The sequence below is a fragment of the Cucurbita moschata genome, unplaced genomic scaffold (assembly GCF_002738365.1).
Source record: "Cucurbita moschata cultivar Rifu unplaced genomic scaffold, Cmos_1.0 Cmo_Scf00007, whole genome shotgun sequence".
NCBI classification, from domain to species: domain Eukaryota; kingdom Viridiplantae; phylum Streptophyta; class Magnoliopsida; order Cucurbitales; family Cucurbitaceae; genus Cucurbita; species Cucurbita moschata.
This window is the reverse complement of record NW_019268523.1, coordinates 4,937,729-4,957,093: the sequence shown is the minus strand read 5'-3', so window position 1 is coordinate 4,957,093 and position 19,365 is coordinate 4,937,729. Positions and strand designations below refer to the sequence as shown.

At 39.3% G+C, this 19,365-nt stretch overlaps 1 protein-coding gene and 16 non-coding genes across 17 annotated transcripts; all 17 read left to right on the top strand.

The window, feature by feature from the left end:
* Positions 1 to 5,119: 5,119 nt before the first annotated feature.
* Positions 5,120 to 9,374, top strand: LOC111444656 (mannose-6-phosphate isomerase 1-like). The gene is made up of 5 exons (XM_023082622.1): positions 5,120 to 5,789; positions 6,090 to 6,257; positions 6,563 to 6,775; positions 8,128 to 8,394; positions 8,767 to 9,374. Exons 1-5 carry the CDS (start codon positions 5,400 to 5,402, stop codon positions 9,085 to 9,087), a joined length of 1,359 nt encoding a protein of 452 aa, XP_022938390.1. The 5' UTR covers positions 5,120 to 5,399; the 3' UTR covers positions 9,088 to 9,374.
* Positions 9,375 to 12,293: 2,919 nt separating this feature from the next.
* On the top strand, positions 12,294 to 12,373 carry TRNAS-AGA. Its single transcript has one exon. It is a non-coding gene; the product is annotated as a tRNA-Ser (tRNA).
* A 238-nt stretch (positions 12,374 to 12,611) lies between these two features.
* Positions 12,612 to 12,693, top strand: TRNAS-UGA. Its single transcript has one exon. It is a non-coding gene; the product is annotated as a tRNA-Ser (tRNA).
* Positions 12,694 to 12,968: 275 nt separating this feature from the next.
* On the top strand, positions 12,969 to 13,050 carry TRNAP-AGG. Its single transcript has one exon. It is a non-coding gene; the product is annotated as a tRNA-Pro (tRNA).
* Positions 13,051 to 13,500: 450 nt separating this feature from the next.
* Positions 13,501 to 13,582, top strand: TRNAS-AGA. The gene has a single exon. It is a non-coding gene; the product is annotated as a tRNA-Ser (tRNA).
* Positions 13,583 to 13,912: 330 nt separating this feature from the next.
* TRNAS-UGA lies at positions 13,913 to 13,994 on the top strand. Its single transcript has one exon. It is a non-coding gene; the product is annotated as a tRNA-Ser (tRNA).
* Positions 13,995 to 14,477: 483 nt separating this feature from the next.
* Positions 14,478 to 14,559, top strand: TRNAS-AGA. The gene has a single exon. It is a non-coding gene; the product is annotated as a tRNA-Ser (tRNA).
* A 291-nt stretch (positions 14,560 to 14,850) lies between these two features.
* On the top strand, positions 14,851 to 14,932 carry TRNAS-AGA. The gene has a single exon. It is a non-coding gene; the product is annotated as a tRNA-Ser (tRNA).
* Positions 14,933 to 15,237: 305 nt separating this feature from the next.
* Positions 15,238 to 15,319, top strand: TRNAS-AGA. Its single transcript has one exon. It is a non-coding gene; the product is annotated as a tRNA-Ser (tRNA).
* Positions 15,320 to 15,892: 573 nt separating this feature from the next.
* Positions 15,893 to 15,974, top strand: TRNAS-AGA. The gene has a single exon. It is a non-coding gene; the product is annotated as a tRNA-Ser (tRNA).
* A 305-nt stretch (positions 15,975 to 16,279) lies between these two features.
* On the top strand, positions 16,280 to 16,361 carry TRNAS-AGA. The gene has a single exon. It is a non-coding gene; the product is annotated as a tRNA-Ser (tRNA).
* Positions 16,362 to 17,457: 1,096 nt separating this feature from the next.
* On the top strand, positions 17,458 to 17,538 carry TRNAS-AGA. Its single transcript has one exon. It is a non-coding gene; the product is annotated as a tRNA-Ser (tRNA).
* A 67-nt stretch (positions 17,539 to 17,605) lies between these two features.
* On the top strand, positions 17,606 to 17,687 carry TRNAS-AGA. The gene has a single exon. It is a non-coding gene; the product is annotated as a tRNA-Ser (tRNA).
* Positions 17,688 to 17,992: 305 nt separating this feature from the next.
* On the top strand, positions 17,993 to 18,074 carry TRNAS-AGA. The gene has a single exon. It is a non-coding gene; the product is annotated as a tRNA-Ser (tRNA).
* Positions 18,075 to 18,386: 312 nt separating this feature from the next.
* TRNAS-AGA lies at positions 18,387 to 18,468 on the top strand. Its single transcript has one exon. It is a non-coding gene; the product is annotated as a tRNA-Ser (tRNA).
* A 379-nt stretch (positions 18,469 to 18,847) lies between these two features.
* Positions 18,848 to 18,929, top strand: TRNAS-AGA. The gene has a single exon. It is a non-coding gene; the product is annotated as a tRNA-Ser (tRNA).
* A 305-nt stretch (positions 18,930 to 19,234) lies between these two features.
* TRNAS-AGA lies at positions 19,235 to 19,316 on the top strand. The gene has a single exon. It is a non-coding gene; the product is annotated as a tRNA-Ser (tRNA).
* The last annotated feature ends 49 nt before the right edge of the window (positions 19,317 to 19,365 follow it).

Here is a 19,365-nt window from a genome sequence, read left to right as displayed (position 1 = left end):
TATGATTTCATTTCATATTTCCTTTTATACCAAAGTACCACACATATGCAGCTTATTCGTACTATAATCTTTTATTTCCTCTTTTGCCCTTATATTTTTAATGAAATTCAATTTTTCTTCCCTTAGTTTAACCCGATATGGTTGTTCAAATATGAAGTTGGTTACACATCAAATTGATATACCCATTTACGTATGGGAGTGACTCTTCGAGTATAAATGTCCACTGATTTCAATAGGTGTAACTAATGCTGGTGTGATGCATATGTTCAAGTATAGGAGTGGTTACACATCAAATTAGCGTATTCATTCGCATATAGGGCTTAGGTTGAAAGCGGGTGGATTGTGAGATCCTAAATCGATTGGAAAGAGGAAGGAGTGCCAACGAGGACGCTGAGTCCCGAAAGAGAATGAATTGTGAGATCCCACATCGATTGGAAAGGGGAAAGAGTGTCAACGAGAACGCTGAGTCCCAAAGGAAGGTGGATTGTGAGACCCCACATCAGTTGAAAAGCAGAACGAAGCATTCTTTATAAGAGTGTGAAAACCTATCCTTAATAGACGCGTTTTAAAAATCTTGAGGATAACTCCGAAAGGGAAAGCCTAAAGAGGACAATATCTGTTGGCAGTGGGCTTGGGCCGTTACATGCTATAAAAAAGAAAAAAAAAATGTTATATGTTTACGTTCTTAAAAAAATAATTACCCCTTGTGATTTAATTGTTAAGTTACAATACTCAAACAAGCTAGAATCACATGGTGCTAATGATTTGAGGGTGGTCAGAGGAGTTTGATAATGTAACCTACCGAGTTAGGTTGTGTGAATTTGATGATCAAGAAAAAAACTTAGAACGACTATAAGATTTTTCATTGTAGAGATTAAATTGTTACAAAATTTAAAAATATATCGACTAAATTTTAGTTTTGAGTGAAATTGTTCGATAATTTTTAACTTAATTTTAATCGTGAAAAGTGAAGGGTAAAATGAGAAATAAACCCAATTTAAATGTTGGATAATTAATCATCATATTAACGATGTGGATTATTATTATTAAGTGTCATTAATTTTGTCACCACTAGGCTTCATCATAGAAAGCCATATTAATTAGGGTGCACTCTACAACCCCACGTGAATATTAATTTAAATAATTCAAATTAAATGTTTGGTAGATGATATGATTAATTTCAAATGTTATATAATAACTTTAATTTTTAATAAAAAAAAATTGATTAAGAAAAACTATAGTAAAAATCTATCTAAATTATTTGGGACAAAAAAAAAATCAAATTGGATTAAAGGAAAAATCATTTTAAACTGTAAACCGAATAGTTATATTAATTTTAACCATAAATTTTTAATTTTATGAATATAAACCTTATCGATTTTAACTATAAATTTTTCATTTTTTTTATTTAAATCTCAAATTTAAATAAATATATGCATTTAGGTTAAGATTTTATTTAAACTTTATCAATTTCAAAGACGTTGCTTTCTCCATTATGTCTTTTCCATGTGTGGCTTGTGTTAAAATATCATCAGTGACTCAATTAAGTCAAACTCAATAATTATGTCGGTCAATTATCTATTGAAATAAATATCTATATGTTTTAAAAATAAAGATGTATGAACCAATCAAATTTTAAGTCGAAAATAGTCCTATTAAATTACCTCTAATTTTAAGAATATTTATTTAATCATTACATTTTGGAATGTAAAAATAAATTAGGAATAAAACATATTAAATATATTTTAACCAAAAAAATGATCAAATCAATACACCTAAAGTATGATAGCCACACGATTTTGACTTTTGTTGGATATTTTTAAGTCATCAAATTATATATGATAATGTCAACTATCTCCATATTTTAATTAGTGATTAAAAGTTATCTATTTCTATTTTTTTTCTTCACGTGGAAAATTTTAATTCATCAAATAATTTTTATTTTTATTGATTTTCTCTCTCAAATTTGTTAATTTGTTTTCTTCGTGAAATGAAAAAATTATCGACTCAACTTTGTCGTGGAGGCATATTGAGTCCGGTTGCAAGTATGGATTAATATGTTATTTCAATTTGAACTTTAAAAATTACCTTAATCGTTGTAACGTGTTTAAAGAGCACCTATAAAATTTTAATAGTAGCATTAACACGGTTTACTTTTATAAAAAAAAAGTTCAAAAAATATTTACTGTCAATATATGAATGAAAATTTTCTATCGGACACTTCATAGATTAGCTACAAACGTTTTAATATTATTTTGGAAAGTTCATGAATATTTTTTAAACCCGGTAATAATCGTAAAGATATTTTTTGAGTTTTTTAAAAAAAAGTTTAAGGGTATTAATGAAAATTTTGAAACTAATAATATTTTTTTAACATTTTTAAAAGTTAATGGGTATTTTTTAAACTATTTTGCAAGTTCGATGATATTCTTTATACATAGTCCTAACGAGTTTCATCCAAAACTAATGCAATGGTATTTTTAACTATTTTTTTATTTTATTTTTTTAGTTTCAGGATATTTTTTTAGACTTATTTTTAAAAGTTTAAGATATTATTAAAATTTTTAAAGGTATTTTTGAGATGGGTACTTTTATTAATTTAGCTTAAATATTATTAATTACCAAACTAGTAGCTATAGTGACTTTTTTTTGGTCTTATTTACGTCAAAAACGATTTTGAGACAATCTAAGATTGGAGCCAAACCAAGCGGAAAAAGCAAACTAGAGATTTTTTTTTTCTTTTCTTTTTTCAGTTTGACTATAACACAAAGCTTTCAACAATGGACATTAGAGGAAGAAGCTAGGATAAAGAAGATGACAGGCGATATCTAGAATTGTTGAGGGTAGGAACGACCCTCTACAGTGGTATGATAGTATCCACTTTGACCATAAGCTCGCATAGTTTTACTTTTGGTTTCATTAAAAGACCTCATACCATTAGTGTTGTGACCCTAATTTTCTACTGAAATAGAGTTGCTATCAGATGCATGACATAACTTTTTTATGCGAAAACATTCATTTAAAAGAGTTTCATAAAATAATGTCATGGACTTATAGGTTTACACAAAAGTCTTCAAACAACACAAAAGAAATATTTAAAGCAAATTAAATGAAAACCAAGGAAAATATTAGAAAGACCAGTGTCCTATACTAACTTAAGACCTACCAAAAATAAATGCAACTACCTATGCAAGTTTCATGGTCTTTGATGCGATGCAGCAATCAATCGTATACGAGTGCCTTGCCTTTGCCTGAAATATAAGAGTAGCACATGACTTTGAGTATTTTAAGAAATACTCAGTAAGTGATTCCACTATTGGAGTCCGGGAAAGCAAACACATGCAACATGAATTGGGACCTATCATTTAAAGTTATATTCTCTTAGATGGCCTCCAGTTCAGACAAATTGGAAATGTCAAGACGAGCATTTGCTCAAGAAGGAGCATCATGTTGGATGTAAAAGGTATAGAAGAATGAAGTTGCAGCAAGACTACGAGGAACGTCAGTGTAGCGTTTGCCACATGAATGTGGTAAAGTAAAAAGTTGGCTGAAGTGTAGTGCCAACAAGTCAAAAGAACTAGTTAAAAGCTTCTAAACTTTGCTTCAATAATGAATATGACAACGATGGGAAAATGTTGTGTCTGAGTTTGCAAGCCTCACCCCAAGGGGTGCACCAATTTAGAGAAGCTTAGATGGCCATGTTTGGGGAGCGTTCTCCCTAGCTCAGGCGAGAATATATCGATACTAATTTTACAATGATTTTTCTCGTGAGTCTTAGATCAAATCTGAGAGAAGGGCGAAGTAAGTCTTTAGTGGAATAGCCCACAACCATTGGGTAGTTTGTCGTGCTTATGTTGTAAGTCTTAGAGACCGAGGGAGGGTCCATCAATGGAATAAATCATATGTGATGTGCATCTTTCGTATTTATTTTGAAGTACATTTATTTCTAGTTAGACAATTAGTAGCCAGTCCGACGTCCGAATTTTTATCAGGACGAAGAAAAGACTAAGTTGGGAGCAAACGTCACAATCCACAATATGATACTATGAAGAGTGTCACAATCATACTATGACTATTTTAGGTGAGAGAATGTCACAACCATATTATGAAAGACAATAAGATGTAACCCCACATGCAGACAAACAAGGTGGCGACATAGAAGTGGGTCCAATCGACCAAGTGAAGGTTGAGACAAGATAAGTGTCAGTACAATTAGTGAAGAACTCAGTCGTTTATTCATGAGAGTCTCTTTTTGCCTCCTCTCTCTTTTATTTTTCATATTTTTCATTTAAATCGAATATGACAGTATCCATATATATAAATGAGACATTATTTCCATTATAATAAAAACTTTTAACTAATTCAATCTGCTATTTAATGTATAAATTCCTAATCTTTTTTAAGAATGTAAGATTATAATCGTCACGTGATTTAGTAACAATCGAGAAGATGACAAAATATGGATAAACCAACCAAGGAATTGAAGCATGTGTGAATTAATTGGGGGGCAATTGGGTCAAATCACAAGGGGTCCCTTTTTTCAATAGACTTGTTCATTCCACATCCATCCATCTCCTTATTCTTCTCTACCCTTTTTTCTATTTCATGTTATAATATATTTCCCATTTTCTCCCTCCAATTAAAATTTGTCTTGAATTTTTTCCTTAATTTGGTGTGTAATTGCTGATATATTTAACATTTCTTTAAAAATATTACGAATTTATTAGACTTAAATAAAATTTCATTAATAAATTTGTGGATTTTGAAAAGTACAGTGAATTTAAAATTCAATAACTTGTCAGATATAAAATCGAAAAATCTGTATTCATAAATTTTTTATTTTGTATTCGATAGGTATAATAATTTTTAAAGTTGTGTATAATTATTTCCTTGACACATCAAACAAATTTTATAGTTTAAGATCTCACTAAATTAAATTTATTATTTTGAATTTTTATTTTTATTTTTTTGGAAGGGTAGGGATTCATCTGACAAAGTTGAAAAATCACGATCAAATTTGTTTATAATAAAAATTATATATATAAATATATATGTATATTGAGATGATATGATATGGGGAGGGGGAGAGGTAGTCGTGATCAGTTGGATCTTCCAAACAAACTGGATTCGGAGGAAACCCGGAACCGACCCGACCCGAGTGGGATCAACGGCATTCGGAAGGGAGAGGAGGACTGAAAGGCTGACTAGCTCCAGGTATGCTAACGGCTCCCTCTCTCCATCTTTCTCAGTTATAAGATATAACGAACACGGAATCCGAATCTCCTAAAATCCCAAGAGAATCTCGATTTCTTCTTCAAGGGCTTTGGTATTTGATTTCTTGTTTTTTGGGTTTTCATTTTTTGACTTACCTCCGTTTTTGTGGCTCTCGCTGATGAGCAATGAACGAGGAAGATGATAACAGATTGAAGAAGAGGAAGAAGAAGAGACTGTTAGGCGCCGACAGGAGGAAGCGCCTCCTTCGCCTAAAATGCTATGTCCAAAACTATGACTGGGGGGTTATTGGGTGTAATTCCCAAGTCGCGAGGCTGTTTTCGCTTAATTCAGGTTCCGGCACTCCCGATCCGAGGGAATGTTACGCCGAGTTCTGGATTGGAACGCATAAATCCGGCCCCTCATTTGTTGTTTTTGGACGGGATTATAATAATGCCGCCGCTGCGCTTGGATCCAACGCCGTGAGTCTCAAGGATTGGATCTCCGTCGATCCGGGTGCTGTGCTGGGTGATAAGGTTGCGAGGAAATGGGGAGGCGATCTTCCCTTTCTCTTCAAGGTCCGCTTTATTTTCCATTAGATCCTTGGGGAATGTGTTTTGTCGATGTACTTGATTTCTTTCAAGATTTCAGAAATGCACACAAATTTCGGGTTTTAATTATGCTCTAATTGTGTCGGTGTGGGAGATAATCAGGTTAAATAATCATAATGCTTCATAAGCCAAAATTATGTGCTCCAGCTCTTTGAATTGTCTGTTCAATTAGTTTCTGGAACCTCAATTACCGTTCTTATTTTCCTTGATGTCAATGTTTTGAGTTCAGTTGGACTGCAACTTGATGATTTCTTATTGGGAGCATAGGTGCTGTCTGTAGAGAAGGCTCTATCCATTCAGGCTCATCCGGATAAAGAGTTGGCGAGAGCTTTGCACGAAGCTCAACCAAGCATCTATGAAGATGATAATCACAAGCCTGAAATGGCTCTTGCATTGACTGGGTTTGAAGCCCTTTGTGGGTTCATCAGCTCTAAGGTACGACAACATAGTAACAAAGGGAAGTTCTTCTGGGGTTTTTGAAATTCTTCTTATCCTTGTTTTGTCTGTTGTTTAAATGAAAACATCTTAATAATTCTTACTCTGTCCTGTTACACAAATTGGATTTAGAAAGATGAAAGAAACTCAAATCAAAAAGTTGATTCAGCTTTTTGGTTCATTGTGTATGTATCTCCAGATGAGTGAATTCAGGAAAATAAACGAAGAATTGAAGTAATTGATAATGAATGAAGTTTCTTTATAAATTCATGTAATTTGATTTTACTTATTTCATCATGTGTCAGGAGCTCAAAGGGGTGCTGAGTAGCGTTCCTGAGATAGTAGAATTGGTCCAATGTGGAGATACAGAGAAGTTCTCACACGATAGTGGGCAAGATGGGAAGGAGAAAGTAAAACAACTTTTTGAGTCCATATTTAGTCAGATCATGTCATCTAACAAGGCCATAGTTCGCGAGGCTATATGTAAATTAAAAAGGCGTCTTAGTTTCGAGAAAAAGGTAACCAAACTTGGCATTTTTCATCGTAGAAGTTGTTATGTTTAAAATTTCAATGCTTGCCACTTCCCTATAACCTGCGGTATGGATGTTAAAACATTAAACACATGGAAAGTTTCCATCTATGGACTGTATGCATATGCAACTTATTGGTGAAAGAAAGCTGCTAATGTGAATTTAAAGGTGGCTGGTGAATACTTCTACATATGATTGAATAAGCAAAGTTGGTAACTTATATTTTGTAGGCTGTGATGCAATGATTTAATTTTTCCCAAAGATTCTTATGTAGTAGCAATCTTTTAATAACCATTGAACATAGATTGTATGACAGCCTAAGTTTGCAGATTAACTATTGGCTACAATTGTTTTGGAAAATATTAGTTTTCACTGCCAATTTGTCAATAATCATAGCTGTATGATAGCTTTGGTTTGCAGCCGTAGGGCTCTTCTTCTAAGTTTTGCACCTTCTACGAGGATGTTAATTTATATGTTTTAACATGGTAGGGATAATATAATATGGGGCACGTCTAAAACTTGAACAGCCTAGGATCGATCAACTCCTCATGCCTTCCGATAGCCTGTCCAGCATATGTTTGGCTTTTAGCATGACAGTTTTAGGTCAGAATGTGTTACTGAGTCTATTAAATCGTCGCCGTTTGGATTATTCTACAATCCAGACCGTGTAGAATCAATTAATCAGCTTATGTTAGTTGTTTGGGGGAACAATAAATATCGTAAACCATTGATGTGATGGCATAAACAAGCCAACAGAATTTGTGAGATCTCACATCAGTCAAAGAGGGGAACGAAACATTCTTTATAAGGGTGTGGAAAAGCCCGAAATGGAAAGCCCAAAGAAGACAATATCTGCTAACGGTGGGTTTCGGCTGTTATAGAATTGATGTGGTAGAGATGGAGGTATTGTAGTAGGGTAAAAGCTAATGACAAACAAAGGCCATTTGCAACCGCTCAATTGACTATGTTTTCATCACTGGGCACAAGCCAACCGAATTGATGAGTTAAGAAATCGATGGTACATCTCAGGCATGCTAGCGTTTCCCATGTTTGCCATTTTGTGCAGTTAAATCTGAGTAGAAAGTAGGATGTGTGAATCTCTTTAAGCCTTTTGCTAATAGATAGTGTCAGCTCAGGAGCAAGATCACATTCTGTTTGAAGGTAATTCAGTTAACATAAATCATCATTAGCAAGTTCTATGATTGAAAAGGATACATTTCATATTGAAGCTTAGGCTGTTCTTTCTCACTTCATTGATCTCTGCTGAGTTTTATTCGTTTTCTTTCTTGTTCTTTTTTGCGACTTCTCATTGTATTACATTCTCTTTGTTTGTTCATCAGAAGAGACAATTGTCAGCCAAAGAACAATTGATTCTCAGACTAGAAGGTCAATATCCAGCTGATGTTGGTATACTAGCAGCATTTTTTCTCAACTATGTGAAGTTAAAACCGGGTGAAGCGTTATATGTTGGTCCAAACGAACCCCATGCGTATATATCTGGGGAATGCATCGAGTGTATGGCAACCTCTGACAACGTTGTCCGGGCTGGCCTTACCTCGAAGAAAAGAGACATTCAAGCCCTTCTTTCAATGCTCAACTACAAACAGGTAATCACAGAATTTATGTTAAGCTGGTGTCTTATAATGCTGCAATTCTAATGTGTTAAAATGATTATCGCCTTTTGGTTCTTGTTTTCGATGTCCTCTTTCTCGAAGTCCCGCTGCAGGCTTACCTGTTAAAGTTAATTAATCTGCATTTTGGATTTGGACCTGTAGTCTTACATGCACAAATATGTAACCACTAATCACAACAGGGCATTTTTGCTTACCAGCAGACAGTAGTGAAAAACGCCTCAGCCATACAATTTTGAAGGACTCGATTCATATCGATCTTGGTTTTCACCTCCTCTAATCTGCCCTGTCCTACGCCTTAGAGTTTTACTGAGAAGATTGTCCATAATCATTTCATTCAACATACAGGGTTTTCCTGAAATTTTGCAAGGAGTTTCGTTGAACGAATACACGAGAAAATACGCCCCTCCCTTCGATGAATTCGAAGTTGATCGCTGTATTCTTCCTCAAGCTGCATCTGTGTCTTTCCCTTCTGTCCCAGGACCATCTCTCTTTCTGGTGATATCTGGAAAAGGAACAATTATCACAGGCTATTCTGAAGAAAGTACATTACAAGAGGGTGAAGTTCTGTTCGTTCCAGCATACATGGAGGTCAGTATAACATCTGGAGCTACAGAATTACATGTGTACAGAGCTGGCGTCAACAACAGATTCTTTGGGGACTTGTGATTTATACAAGTACAAATGAATAAATCAAGAATATACAGGAAGAAAACAGGTTATAAGAAGAATTGTTGCATTGATTGTTCATTGTGATCTGCTCATTTTTATTGATTAAATTGCATCAAAGTTGTGCATATACATTCGTTAGAAGTATAAATAGGGTATTGAGTTATATTCAAGTTCTTCATGATTGCAGATTGCTTCATTTATTTCTGTCCTGTCAGTTTATCAGCTGTGTCAGTGGATATTCAAAGTTCTTTGTTTGGGAATATTAGATCAAAGGCTCCCTTCCCAATCCTCATTTCAGGATAGATCAAGAGGGCACAGGGGTTATGCAGTAGGCCATTTGGGTGTGATTTGCAGTGGTTTTATACAATTCTTTTATAGTTTTCATATGCTTATAAGACTTGTTTTAATGGTATGGATTAATATAATATTAGAAAGAAATACTTGTGATTATATAGACGACCACTTTTCATTAATGCGGATGATATAATCTTTTTCGTCTCCGTTTTTTTTTTTCTAAAAAATCATATGATAAATATTTTTACTATTTTGATAGAATTTTGGGGAAATAATAATTTTGAGTTTTGAATTGGGAATTTAGATTTTTTTTTATATAATGTAATTTTAAATGTTGAATTCTGAAGGGGTAGAGCACTAGCTTAGTATGCAAGGGAAGGTATGGAGATCGATACCCCATATCTCTATATATTTTTTCTTTTTTTCCTATTATTTTGTTCACTTCATTAATTTTAGATTTTAACTAAAAGAATAAGGGGACGTGTTGGGAGTAGTTATTGAGCATGACTAGAAATCATGTGGGCTCGGTAAGCGCAACTTCCAATTTGTCATCATGTTTTTTTTTTCTTTTTCTATTACTTTGTTTACAATGATTAATTTTAGATGCTTGAGTGGATGTGTCAGAGTCGTTATCGAGCCTGACTAGAAATTATGTGGGTTATGCTCTTGTAGGTTCGAATCATGTCACTCATAGGATGAATAGAAATCATGTCCCATGTGGGGTGCCACGGTCGTACATTGTCAACCGTGAGACGTTGTGATCTTGATACGCTCACGACAAGCTTTGAAGGGGACTCAAGTCCCATTCATATTTTTCGCCCAGTTTTGTGGCTTCGTCAAACCATCGATTAGGTTTGCCTTCTCCAATTGAATATCGCTTGTGCAGAATCCAAGCTTGTTTTGTCATACGTTGTCAGTGCAAGCATATTCAATCATTGTGACACAACAATGTCATATCTCATTGTCATCTCAGTTCCCAACAACATAATCCATCATCGTGATGCCGTCCCATGTCTCGGGACACATCGCTCATCTTGGCTTGATCAGACACATTCGTTGGGAACTGACCCATGTGTTGATCATCTCATACGGACATCCTAAAAATCTATTCATTCGGGTTCACTCGAGCATTGGATTCTCTCATATCCATGCTAAACCATTTACGACATACGTTCCAAATAGCAGGTGCATAATTCAACCTCCGATGGGCTAAGGCGAATGGTAGGAGTGGTTATCGGGCATGACTAGAAATCATGTGGGGTATGCAGTGTGTCACGGTCGTACTTCTTCAACTGGCGTCATGATCCCTTAAGGTGGAACTCAAGCCCCAATTCAAACTTTTCATCCGGTTTTGTGGTTTCGTCAGACCTTCGACGAGATTTACCTTCGCCAACCGAACATCTCTTGTGTGGAATCCAAGCTTGTTCAACCACACGTGTCGTTCGTGTTGCTAGAGTGATTTTTGGGAATGACTATAATTTTAGATTTTGACAAACAATCTTAAAATTATGTGCTCCGTTGGAGGGGCTAACCGAGTAGTTATTAGGCATGACTATAAATTATGGGAAGACGGGTGTGCCGGAGTGGTTATCGGGCATGACTAGAAATCATGTGGGCTTTGCCGGCGCAGGTTTGAAATCTGCCACTCATGAATGAATTTTTTTCTTCTTGCTTTTTTGCCTACTTTCGTGTCACGATCGTACTTCTTTATCAATCGGCGTCATGATCCCTTAAGGTGGAACTAAACCCCCATTCAAATTTTTCATCGGCTTTGTGGTTTCGTCAGACCTTCAACGAGATTTACCTTTGTCAACCAACATCACTTGTACAGAATCTAAGCTTGTTCAACCACACGCGTCGTTCCTGTTGCACGAGTGGTTAATGAGCATGACTATAATTTTAGATTCTAACTAAAACAATCTTAAAATTGTGTACTACGTTGCAGGGGTTGCTTGAGTGGTTATTAGGCATGATTATAGATTACGGTAGGTTGGGTGTGTCGGAGTGGTTATTGGGCATGACTAGAAATCATGTGAGTTTTGCCCGCGCAGGTTTGAATCTTGCCACTCACGAATGATTTTTTTTTCTTTTTTTCTTCTTTCAGTGTGTCACGGTCGTACTTCTTCAACCGGCTTGATGATCCTGAACTCAAGCCCCATTCAATTTTTTCATTCAGTTTTGTGGTTTCGTTAGACCTTCAACGAGATTTACCTTTGCCGTCCAATAATCCCGAACTCAAGCCCCATTTAAAATTTTCATCCGGCTTTGTGGTTTCGTCAGACCTTCAACGAGATTTACCTTTGCCATCCAAATATCACTTGTACAGAATCTAAGCTTGTTCGACCACACGCGTCGTTCGTGCTGCTCGAGTGGTTAATGGGCATGACTCCGTTACAGGGGTTGTCCGAGTGGTTATTAGGCATGACAAAAATTATAGTAGGGTGGGTGTGTTGGAGTGGTTATTGGGCATGACTTGAAATCATGTAGGCTTTGCTTGCGTAAGTTCGAATCCTGCCACTCACAAATGAATTTTTTTCATCTTTTTTTCTTCTTTCAGTGTGTCACGGTCGTACTTCTTCCACCGGCGCTCACGCAAGTTCGAATCCTGCCACTCACGAATGAATTTTTTTCATCTTTTTTTCTTCTTTCAGTGTGACGCGGTTTATACTTCTTCAACCGGCGTGATGATCTCGAACTCAAACCCCATTCAAATTTTACATTCAGCTTTGTGCTTTGTGTTTTCGTTAGACCTTCAACGAGGTTTACCTTTGCCAACCAAACATCACTTTACAGAATCTAAGCTTGTTGGACCACACGCGTCGTTCGTGCTGCTTGAGTGGTTAATGGTCATGACTCCATTGTAGGAGTTGTCCAAGTGGTTATTAGGCATGACTATAAATTATAGTAGGGTGGGTGTGCCGGAGTGGTTATTGGGCATGACTAGAAATCATGTGGGCTTTGCACGTAGGTTCGAATCCTGCCACTCACGACCCATGAATGATTTTTTTTCTTTTTTTTTTCCTTCTTGCAGTGCGTCACGGTTGTACTTCTTCAACCGCGTGATGATCCCAACTCAAGCCCCGTTTCGTCAGACCTTCAACGAGATTTACCCTTGCCAACTTGTTCAACCACACGCGTCGTTCGTGCTGCTCGAGTGGTTAATGAGAATGACTCTGTTGCAGGGGTTGTCCGAGTGGTTATTAGACATGACTACAGATTATAGTAGGGTGGGTGTGCTGGAGTAGTTATCAGGCATGACTTGATATCATGTGAGCTTTGCTCGCGTAGGTTCGAATCCTACCACTCACGAATGAATTTTTTTCATCATTTTTTCGTCTTTAAGTGTGTCACGGTCGTACTTCTTCAATCGGCATGATGATCCCGAATTCAAGCCCCATAAAAAATTTTCATCTGCCTTTGGGCTTTGTGTTTTCGTCAGACCTTCAACGAGATTTACCTTTGCCAACCAAACATCACTTGTACAGAATCGATCCACATGCGTCGTGCTCGAGTGGTTAATGGGCATGACTCCATTGCAGGGGTTGTCCAAGTGGTTATTAGGCATCACTATAAATTATTGCAGGGTGGGTGTGTTGGAGTGGTTATCGGGCATGACTAGGAATCATGTGGGCTTTGCCCGCGCAGGTTCGAATCCTGCCATTCACGTGTGTCATGGTCGTACTTGCAGGGTTTGCCCGCCTAGTTATTAGGCATTACTACAAATTATGGTAGGGTGGGCACATGCCGGAGTGGTTATCGGGCATGACTAGAAATCATGTGGGCTTTGCCCGCGCAGGTTTGAATCCTGCCACTCACGACCCACAAATGAATTTGTTTTCTTTTTTTTCCTTCTTTTAGTGTGTCACGATCGAACTTCTTCAACCGGCGTGATGATCCCGAACTCAAGCCCCATTCAAATTTTTCATCCAGTTTTGTGCTTTGTGGTTTCGTCAGACCTTCAACGAGATTTACCTTTGCCAACCAAACATCACTTATACAGAATCAAAGCTTGTTTGACCACACGCGTCGTTCGTGCTGCTAAAGTGGTTAATGGGCATGACTCCGTTGCAGGGGTTGCCCGAGTAGTTATTAGGCATGACTATAAATTATGGCGGGGTGGGTGTGTCGGAGTGGTTATCGGACATGACTAGAAATCATGTGGGCTTTGGTCGCGCAGGTTCGAATCCTACCACTCACGAATGAATTTTTTACATTTGTACTTCTTCATTTCGTCAGACCTTCAACGAGATTTACCTTTGCCATCCAAACATCACTTGTACAGATTCTAAGCTTGTTCGACCACAGGCGTCGTTCATGCTGCTCGAGTGGTTAATGGGCATGACTCCGTTGCAGGGGTTGTCCGAGTGGTTATTAGACATGACTATAGATTATAGTAGGGTGGGTGTGCCGGAGTGATTATCGGGCATGACTTGTAATCATGTGAGCTTTGCTCGCTGGTTCGAATCTTGCCACTGATCCCGAACTCAAGCCCCATTCAAATTTGGGCATGACTACATATTAAAGCAGGGTGGGTGTGCCGAAGTGGTTATCGGGCATGATTTGAAATCATATGGGCTTTGCCCGTGCTAGTTCAAATCCTGCCATTCACGAATAAATTTTTTGGGCAGGGTTTTTCCTTTTTTTCAGAGTGTCACGGTCGTACTTGCAGGTTGCCCGAGTGGTTATTAGGCATGATTACAAATTAGGGCAGGGTGGGTGTACCAGAGTGGTTATCGAGCATGACTAGAAATCATGTGGGCTTTGCCCGTGCAGGTTTGAATCTTACCACTTACGACCTACGAATGAATTTTTTTCTTTTTTTATCCTTCTTTCAGTGTGTCACGGTCGTACTTCTTCAATCGGCGTGATGATCTCGAACTCAAGCCCCATTCAAATTTTTCATCCAGCTTTGTGCTTTGTGTTTTCGTCAGACCTTCAACGAGATTTACCTTTGCCAACCAAACATCACTTGTACAGAATCTAAGCTTGTTCGACCACACGCGTCGTTCGTGTTGCTCGAGTGGTTAATGGGCATGACTCCGTTGCAGAGGCTGTCCGAGTGGTTAATAGGCATGACTACAGACTATAGCAGCGTGGGTGTGCCGGAGTGGTTATTGGGCATGACTAGAAATCATGTGGGCTTTGCTCGCGCAGGTTCGCATCTTGCCACTCACGGATGAGAATTTTTAACATCTTTTTTTTCTTTCAGTGTGTCACGGTCGTACTTCTTCAACCTCGTGATGATCCCGAACTCAAGCCCCATTCAAATTTTTCATCCGGCTTTGTGCTTTGTGTTTTCGTCAGATCTTCAACGAGATTTACCTTTGCCAACCAAACATCACTTGTACAAAATCTAAGCTTGTTCAACCACACGCGTCGTTCGTGTTGCTCGAGTGGTTAATGGGCATGACCCCGTTGCAGGGGCTGTCCGAGTGGTTATTAGGCATGACTACAGATTATAGCAGGGTGGGTGTGCCGGAGTGGTTATCGGGCATGACTAGAAATCATGTAGGCTTTGCCCGCGCAAGTTCGAATCCTGCCACTCACGAATGAGAATTTTTAACATCTTTTTTTTCTTTTAGTGTGTCACGGACTAGAAATCACGGTCGTACTTCTTCAACCTCGTGATGATCCCGAACTCAAGCCCCATTCAAATTTTTCATCCGGCTTTGTGCTTTGTGTTTTCGTCAGATCTTCAACGAGATTTACCTTTGCCAACCAAACATCACTTGTACAAAATCTAAGCTTGTTCAACCACACGCGTCGTTCGTGTTGCTCGAGTGGTTAATGGGCATGACCCCGTTGCAGGGGCTGTCCGAGTGGTTATTAGGCATGACTACAGATTATAGCAGGGTGGGTGTGCCGGAGTGGTTATCGGGCATGACTAGAAATCATGTGGGCTTTGCCCGCGCAGGTTCGAATCCTGCCACTCACGAATGAGAATTTTTAACATCTTTTTTTTCTTTTAGTGTGTCACGGACGTTCGAATCCTGCCACTCACGAATGAGAATTTTTAACATCTTTTTTTTCTTTTAGTGTGTCACGGACTTTCGAATCCTGCCACTCACGAATGAGAATTTTTAACATCTTTTTTTTCTTTTAGTGTGTCACGGACTAGAAATCACGGTCGTACTTCTTCAACCTCGTGATGATCCCGAACTCAAGCCCCATTCAAAATTTTCATCCGGCTTTGTGCTTTGTGTTTTCGTCAGATCTTCAACGAGATTTACCTTTGCCAACCAAACATCACTTGTACAAAATCTAAGCTTGTTCGACCACACGCGTCGTTCGTGTTGCTCGAGTGGTTAATGGGCATGACCCCGTTGCAGGGGCTGTCCGAGACCACACGCGTCGTTCGTGTTGCTCGAGTGGTTAATGGGCATGACCCCGTTGCAGGGGCTGTCCGAGTGGTTATTAGGCATGACTGTTGCTCGAGTGGTTAATGGGCATGACCCCGTTGCAGGGGCTGTCCGAGTGGTTATTAGGCATGACTACAGATTATAGCAGGGTGGGTGTGCCGGAGTGGTTATCGGGCATGACTAGAAATCATGTAGGCTTTGCCCGCGCAAGTTCGAATCCTGCCACTCACGAATGAGAATTTTTAACATCTTTTTTTTCTTTTAGTGTGTCACGGACTAGAAATCACGGTCGTACTTCTTCAACCTCGTGATGATCCCGAACTCAAGCCCCATTCAAATTTTTCATCCGGCTTTGTGCTTTGTGTTTTCGTCAGATCTTCAACGAGATTTACCTTTGCCAACCAAACATCACTTGTACAAAATCTAAGCTTGTTCGACCACACGCGTCGTTCGTGTTGCTCGAGTGGTTAATGGGCATGACCCCGTTGCAGGGGCTGTCCGAGTGGTTATTAGGCATGACTACAGATTATAGCAGGGTGGGTGTGCCGGAGTGGTTATCGGGCATGACTAGAAATCATGTGGGCTTTGCCCGCGCAGGTTCGAATCCTGCCACTCACGAATGAGAATTTTTAACATCTTTTTTTTCTTTTAGTGTGTCACGGACTAGAAATCACGGTCGTACTTCTTCAACCTCGTGATGATCCCGAACTCAAGCCCCATTCAAATTTTTCATCCGGCTTTGTGCTTTGTGTTTTCGTCAGATCTTCAACGAGATTTACCTTTGCTAACCAAACATCACTTGTACAGAATCTAAGCTTGTTCGACCACACGCTTCGTTCGTGTTGCTCGAGTGGTTAATGGGCATGACCCCGTTGCAGGGGCTGTCCGAGTGGTTATTAGACATGACTACAGACTATAGCAGGGTGGGGGGTGTGCCGGAGTGGTTATCGGGCGTGACTAGAAATCTTGTGGGCTTTGCCCGGTTCGAATCCTGCCACTCATGAATGAGAATTTTTAACATCTTTTTTTTCTTTCAGTGTGTCACGGACTAGAAATCACGGTCGTACTTCTTCAACCTCGTGATGATCCCGAACTCAAGCCCAGTGTGTCACGGACTAGAAATCACGGTCGTACTTCTTCAACCTCGTGATGATCCCGAACTCAAGCCCCATTCAAATTTTTCATTCGACTTTGTGGTTTCGTCAAACCTTCAATGAGATTTACCTTTGCCATCCAAACATCACTTGTACAGAATCTAAGCTTGTTTGACCACACGCGTCATTCGTGCTGCTCGAGTGGTTAATGAGCATGACTCCGTTGCAGGGGTTGTCCGAGTGGTTATTAGACATGACTACAGATTTTAGTAGGGTGGGTGTGCTGGAGTGGTTATTGGGCATGACTTGAAATCATGCGAGCATTGCTCGCATAGGTTCGAATCCCGCCACTCACGAATGAATTTTTTTCATCATTTTTTCGTCTTTAAGTGTGTCACGGTCGTACTTCTTCAATCGGCATGATGATCCTGAATTCAAGCCCCATAAAAAAATTTTATCTGCCTTTGGGCTTTGTGTTTTCGATGAGATTTACCTTTGCCAACCAAACATCACTTGTACAGAATCGGTCCACACGCGTCGTGCTCGAGTGGTTAATTGGCATGACTCCATTGCAGGGATTGTCGAAGTGGTTATTAGGCATCACTACAAATTATTGCAGGGTGGGTGTGCTGGAGTGGTTATCGGGCATGACTAGAAATCATGTGAGCTTTGCACGCCAGGTTCGAATCCTGCCATTCACGTGTGTCATGGTCGTACTTGTAGGGTTTGCCCGCCTTGTTATTAGGCATTACTACAAATTATGGTAGGGTGGGTGTGCCGGAGTGGTTATCAGGCATGACTAGAAATCATGTGGGCTTTGCCCGCGCAGGTCCGAATCCTGCCACTCTCGAATGAGAATTTTTAACATCTTTTTTTTCATTCAGTGTGTCACGGACTAGAAATCACGGTCGTACTTCTTCAACCTCGTGATGATCCCGAACTCAAGCCCCATTCAAATTTTTCATCCGGCTTTGTACTTTGTGTTTTCGTCAGATCTTCAACGAGATTTACCTTTGCCAACCAAACATCACTTGTACAGAATCTAAGCTTGTTCGACCACACACGTCGTTCGTGTTGCTCGAGTGGTTAATGGGCATGACCCCGTTGTAGGGGCTGTTCGAGTGGTTATTAGGCATGAATACAAATTATAGTAGGGTGAGTGTGCCGGAGTGGTTATCGGGCATGACTAGAAATCATGTGGGCTTTGCTCGCGCAGGTTCGAATCCTGCCACTCACGTATGAGAATTTTTAACATCTTTTTTTTCTTTTAGTGTGTCACGGACTAGAAATCACGGTCGTACTTCTTCAACCTCGTGATGATCCTGAACTCAAGCCCCATTCAAATTTTTCATCCGGTTTTGGGCTTTGTGCTTTGTGTTTTCGTCAGATCTTCAACGAGATTTACCTTTGCCAACCAAACATCACTTGTACAGAATCTAAGCTTGTTCGACCACACGCGTCGTTCGTGTTGCTCGAGTGGTTAATGGGCATGACCCCGTTGCAGGGGCTGTTCGAGTGGTTATTAGGCATGAATACAAATTATAGCAGGGTGAGTGTGCCGGAGTGGTTATCGGGCATGACTAGAAATCATGTGGGCTTTGCTCGCGCAGGTTCGAATCCTGCCACTCACGAATGAGAATTTTTAACATCTTTTTTTTCTTTTAGTGTGTCACGGACTAGAAATCACGGTCGTACTTCTATGAGAATTTTTAACATCTTTTTTTTCTTTTAGTGTGTCACGGACTAGAAATCACGGTCGTACTTCTTCAACCTCGTGATGATCCTGAACTCAAGCCCCATTCAAATTTTTCATCCGGTTTTGGGCTTTGTGCTTTGTGTTTTCGTCAGATCTTCAACGAGATTTACCTTTGCCAACCAAACATCACTTGTACAGAATCTAAGCTTGTTCGACCACACGCGTCGTTCGTGTTGCTCGAGTGGTTAATGGGCATGACCCCGTTGCAGGGGCTGTTTGAGTGGTTATTAGGCATGACTATGGATTATAGGAGGGTGAGTGTGCCGGAGTGGTTATCGGGCATGACTAGAAATCATGTGGGCTTTGCCCGTGCAGGTTTGAATCCTGCCACTCACGAATGAGAATTTTTAACATCTTTTTTTTCTTTTAGTGTGTCACGGACTAGAAATCACGGTCGTACTTCTTCAACCTCTTGATGATCCCGAACTCAAGCCTCATTCAAATTTTTCATCCCGCTTTGTGCTTTGTGTTTTCGTCAGATCTTTAACGAGATTTACCTTTGCCAACCAAACATCACTTGTACAGAATCTAAGCTTGTTCGACCACACGCGTCGTTCGTGTTGCTCGAGTGGTTAATGGGCATGACCCCGTTGCAGGGGCTGTTTGAGTGGTTATTAGGCATGACTACAGATTATAGTAGGGTGAGTGTGCCGGAGTGGTTATCGGGCATGACTAGAAATCATGTGGGCTTTGCCCGTGCAGGTTTGAATCCTGCCACTCACGAATGAGAATTTTTAACATCTTTTTTTTCTTTTAGTGTGTCACGGACTAG

Excerpts from the sequence above, each read along its gene's own strand:
- LOC111444656 (XM_023082622.1), top strand. The coding sequence starts at position 5,400 with ATGAACGAGGAAGATGATAACAGATTGAAGAAGAGGAAGAAGAAGAGA. Across the intron at positions 6,258-6,562 it reads GTGGGTTCATCAGCTCTAAG|GAGCTCAAAGGGGTGCTGAG; the intron begins GTACGACAACAT and ends ATCATGTGTCAG. Across the intron at positions 8,395-8,766 it reads CAATGCTCAACTACAAACAG|GGTTTTCCTGAAATTTTGCA; the intron begins GTAATCACAGAA and ends TTCAACATACAG.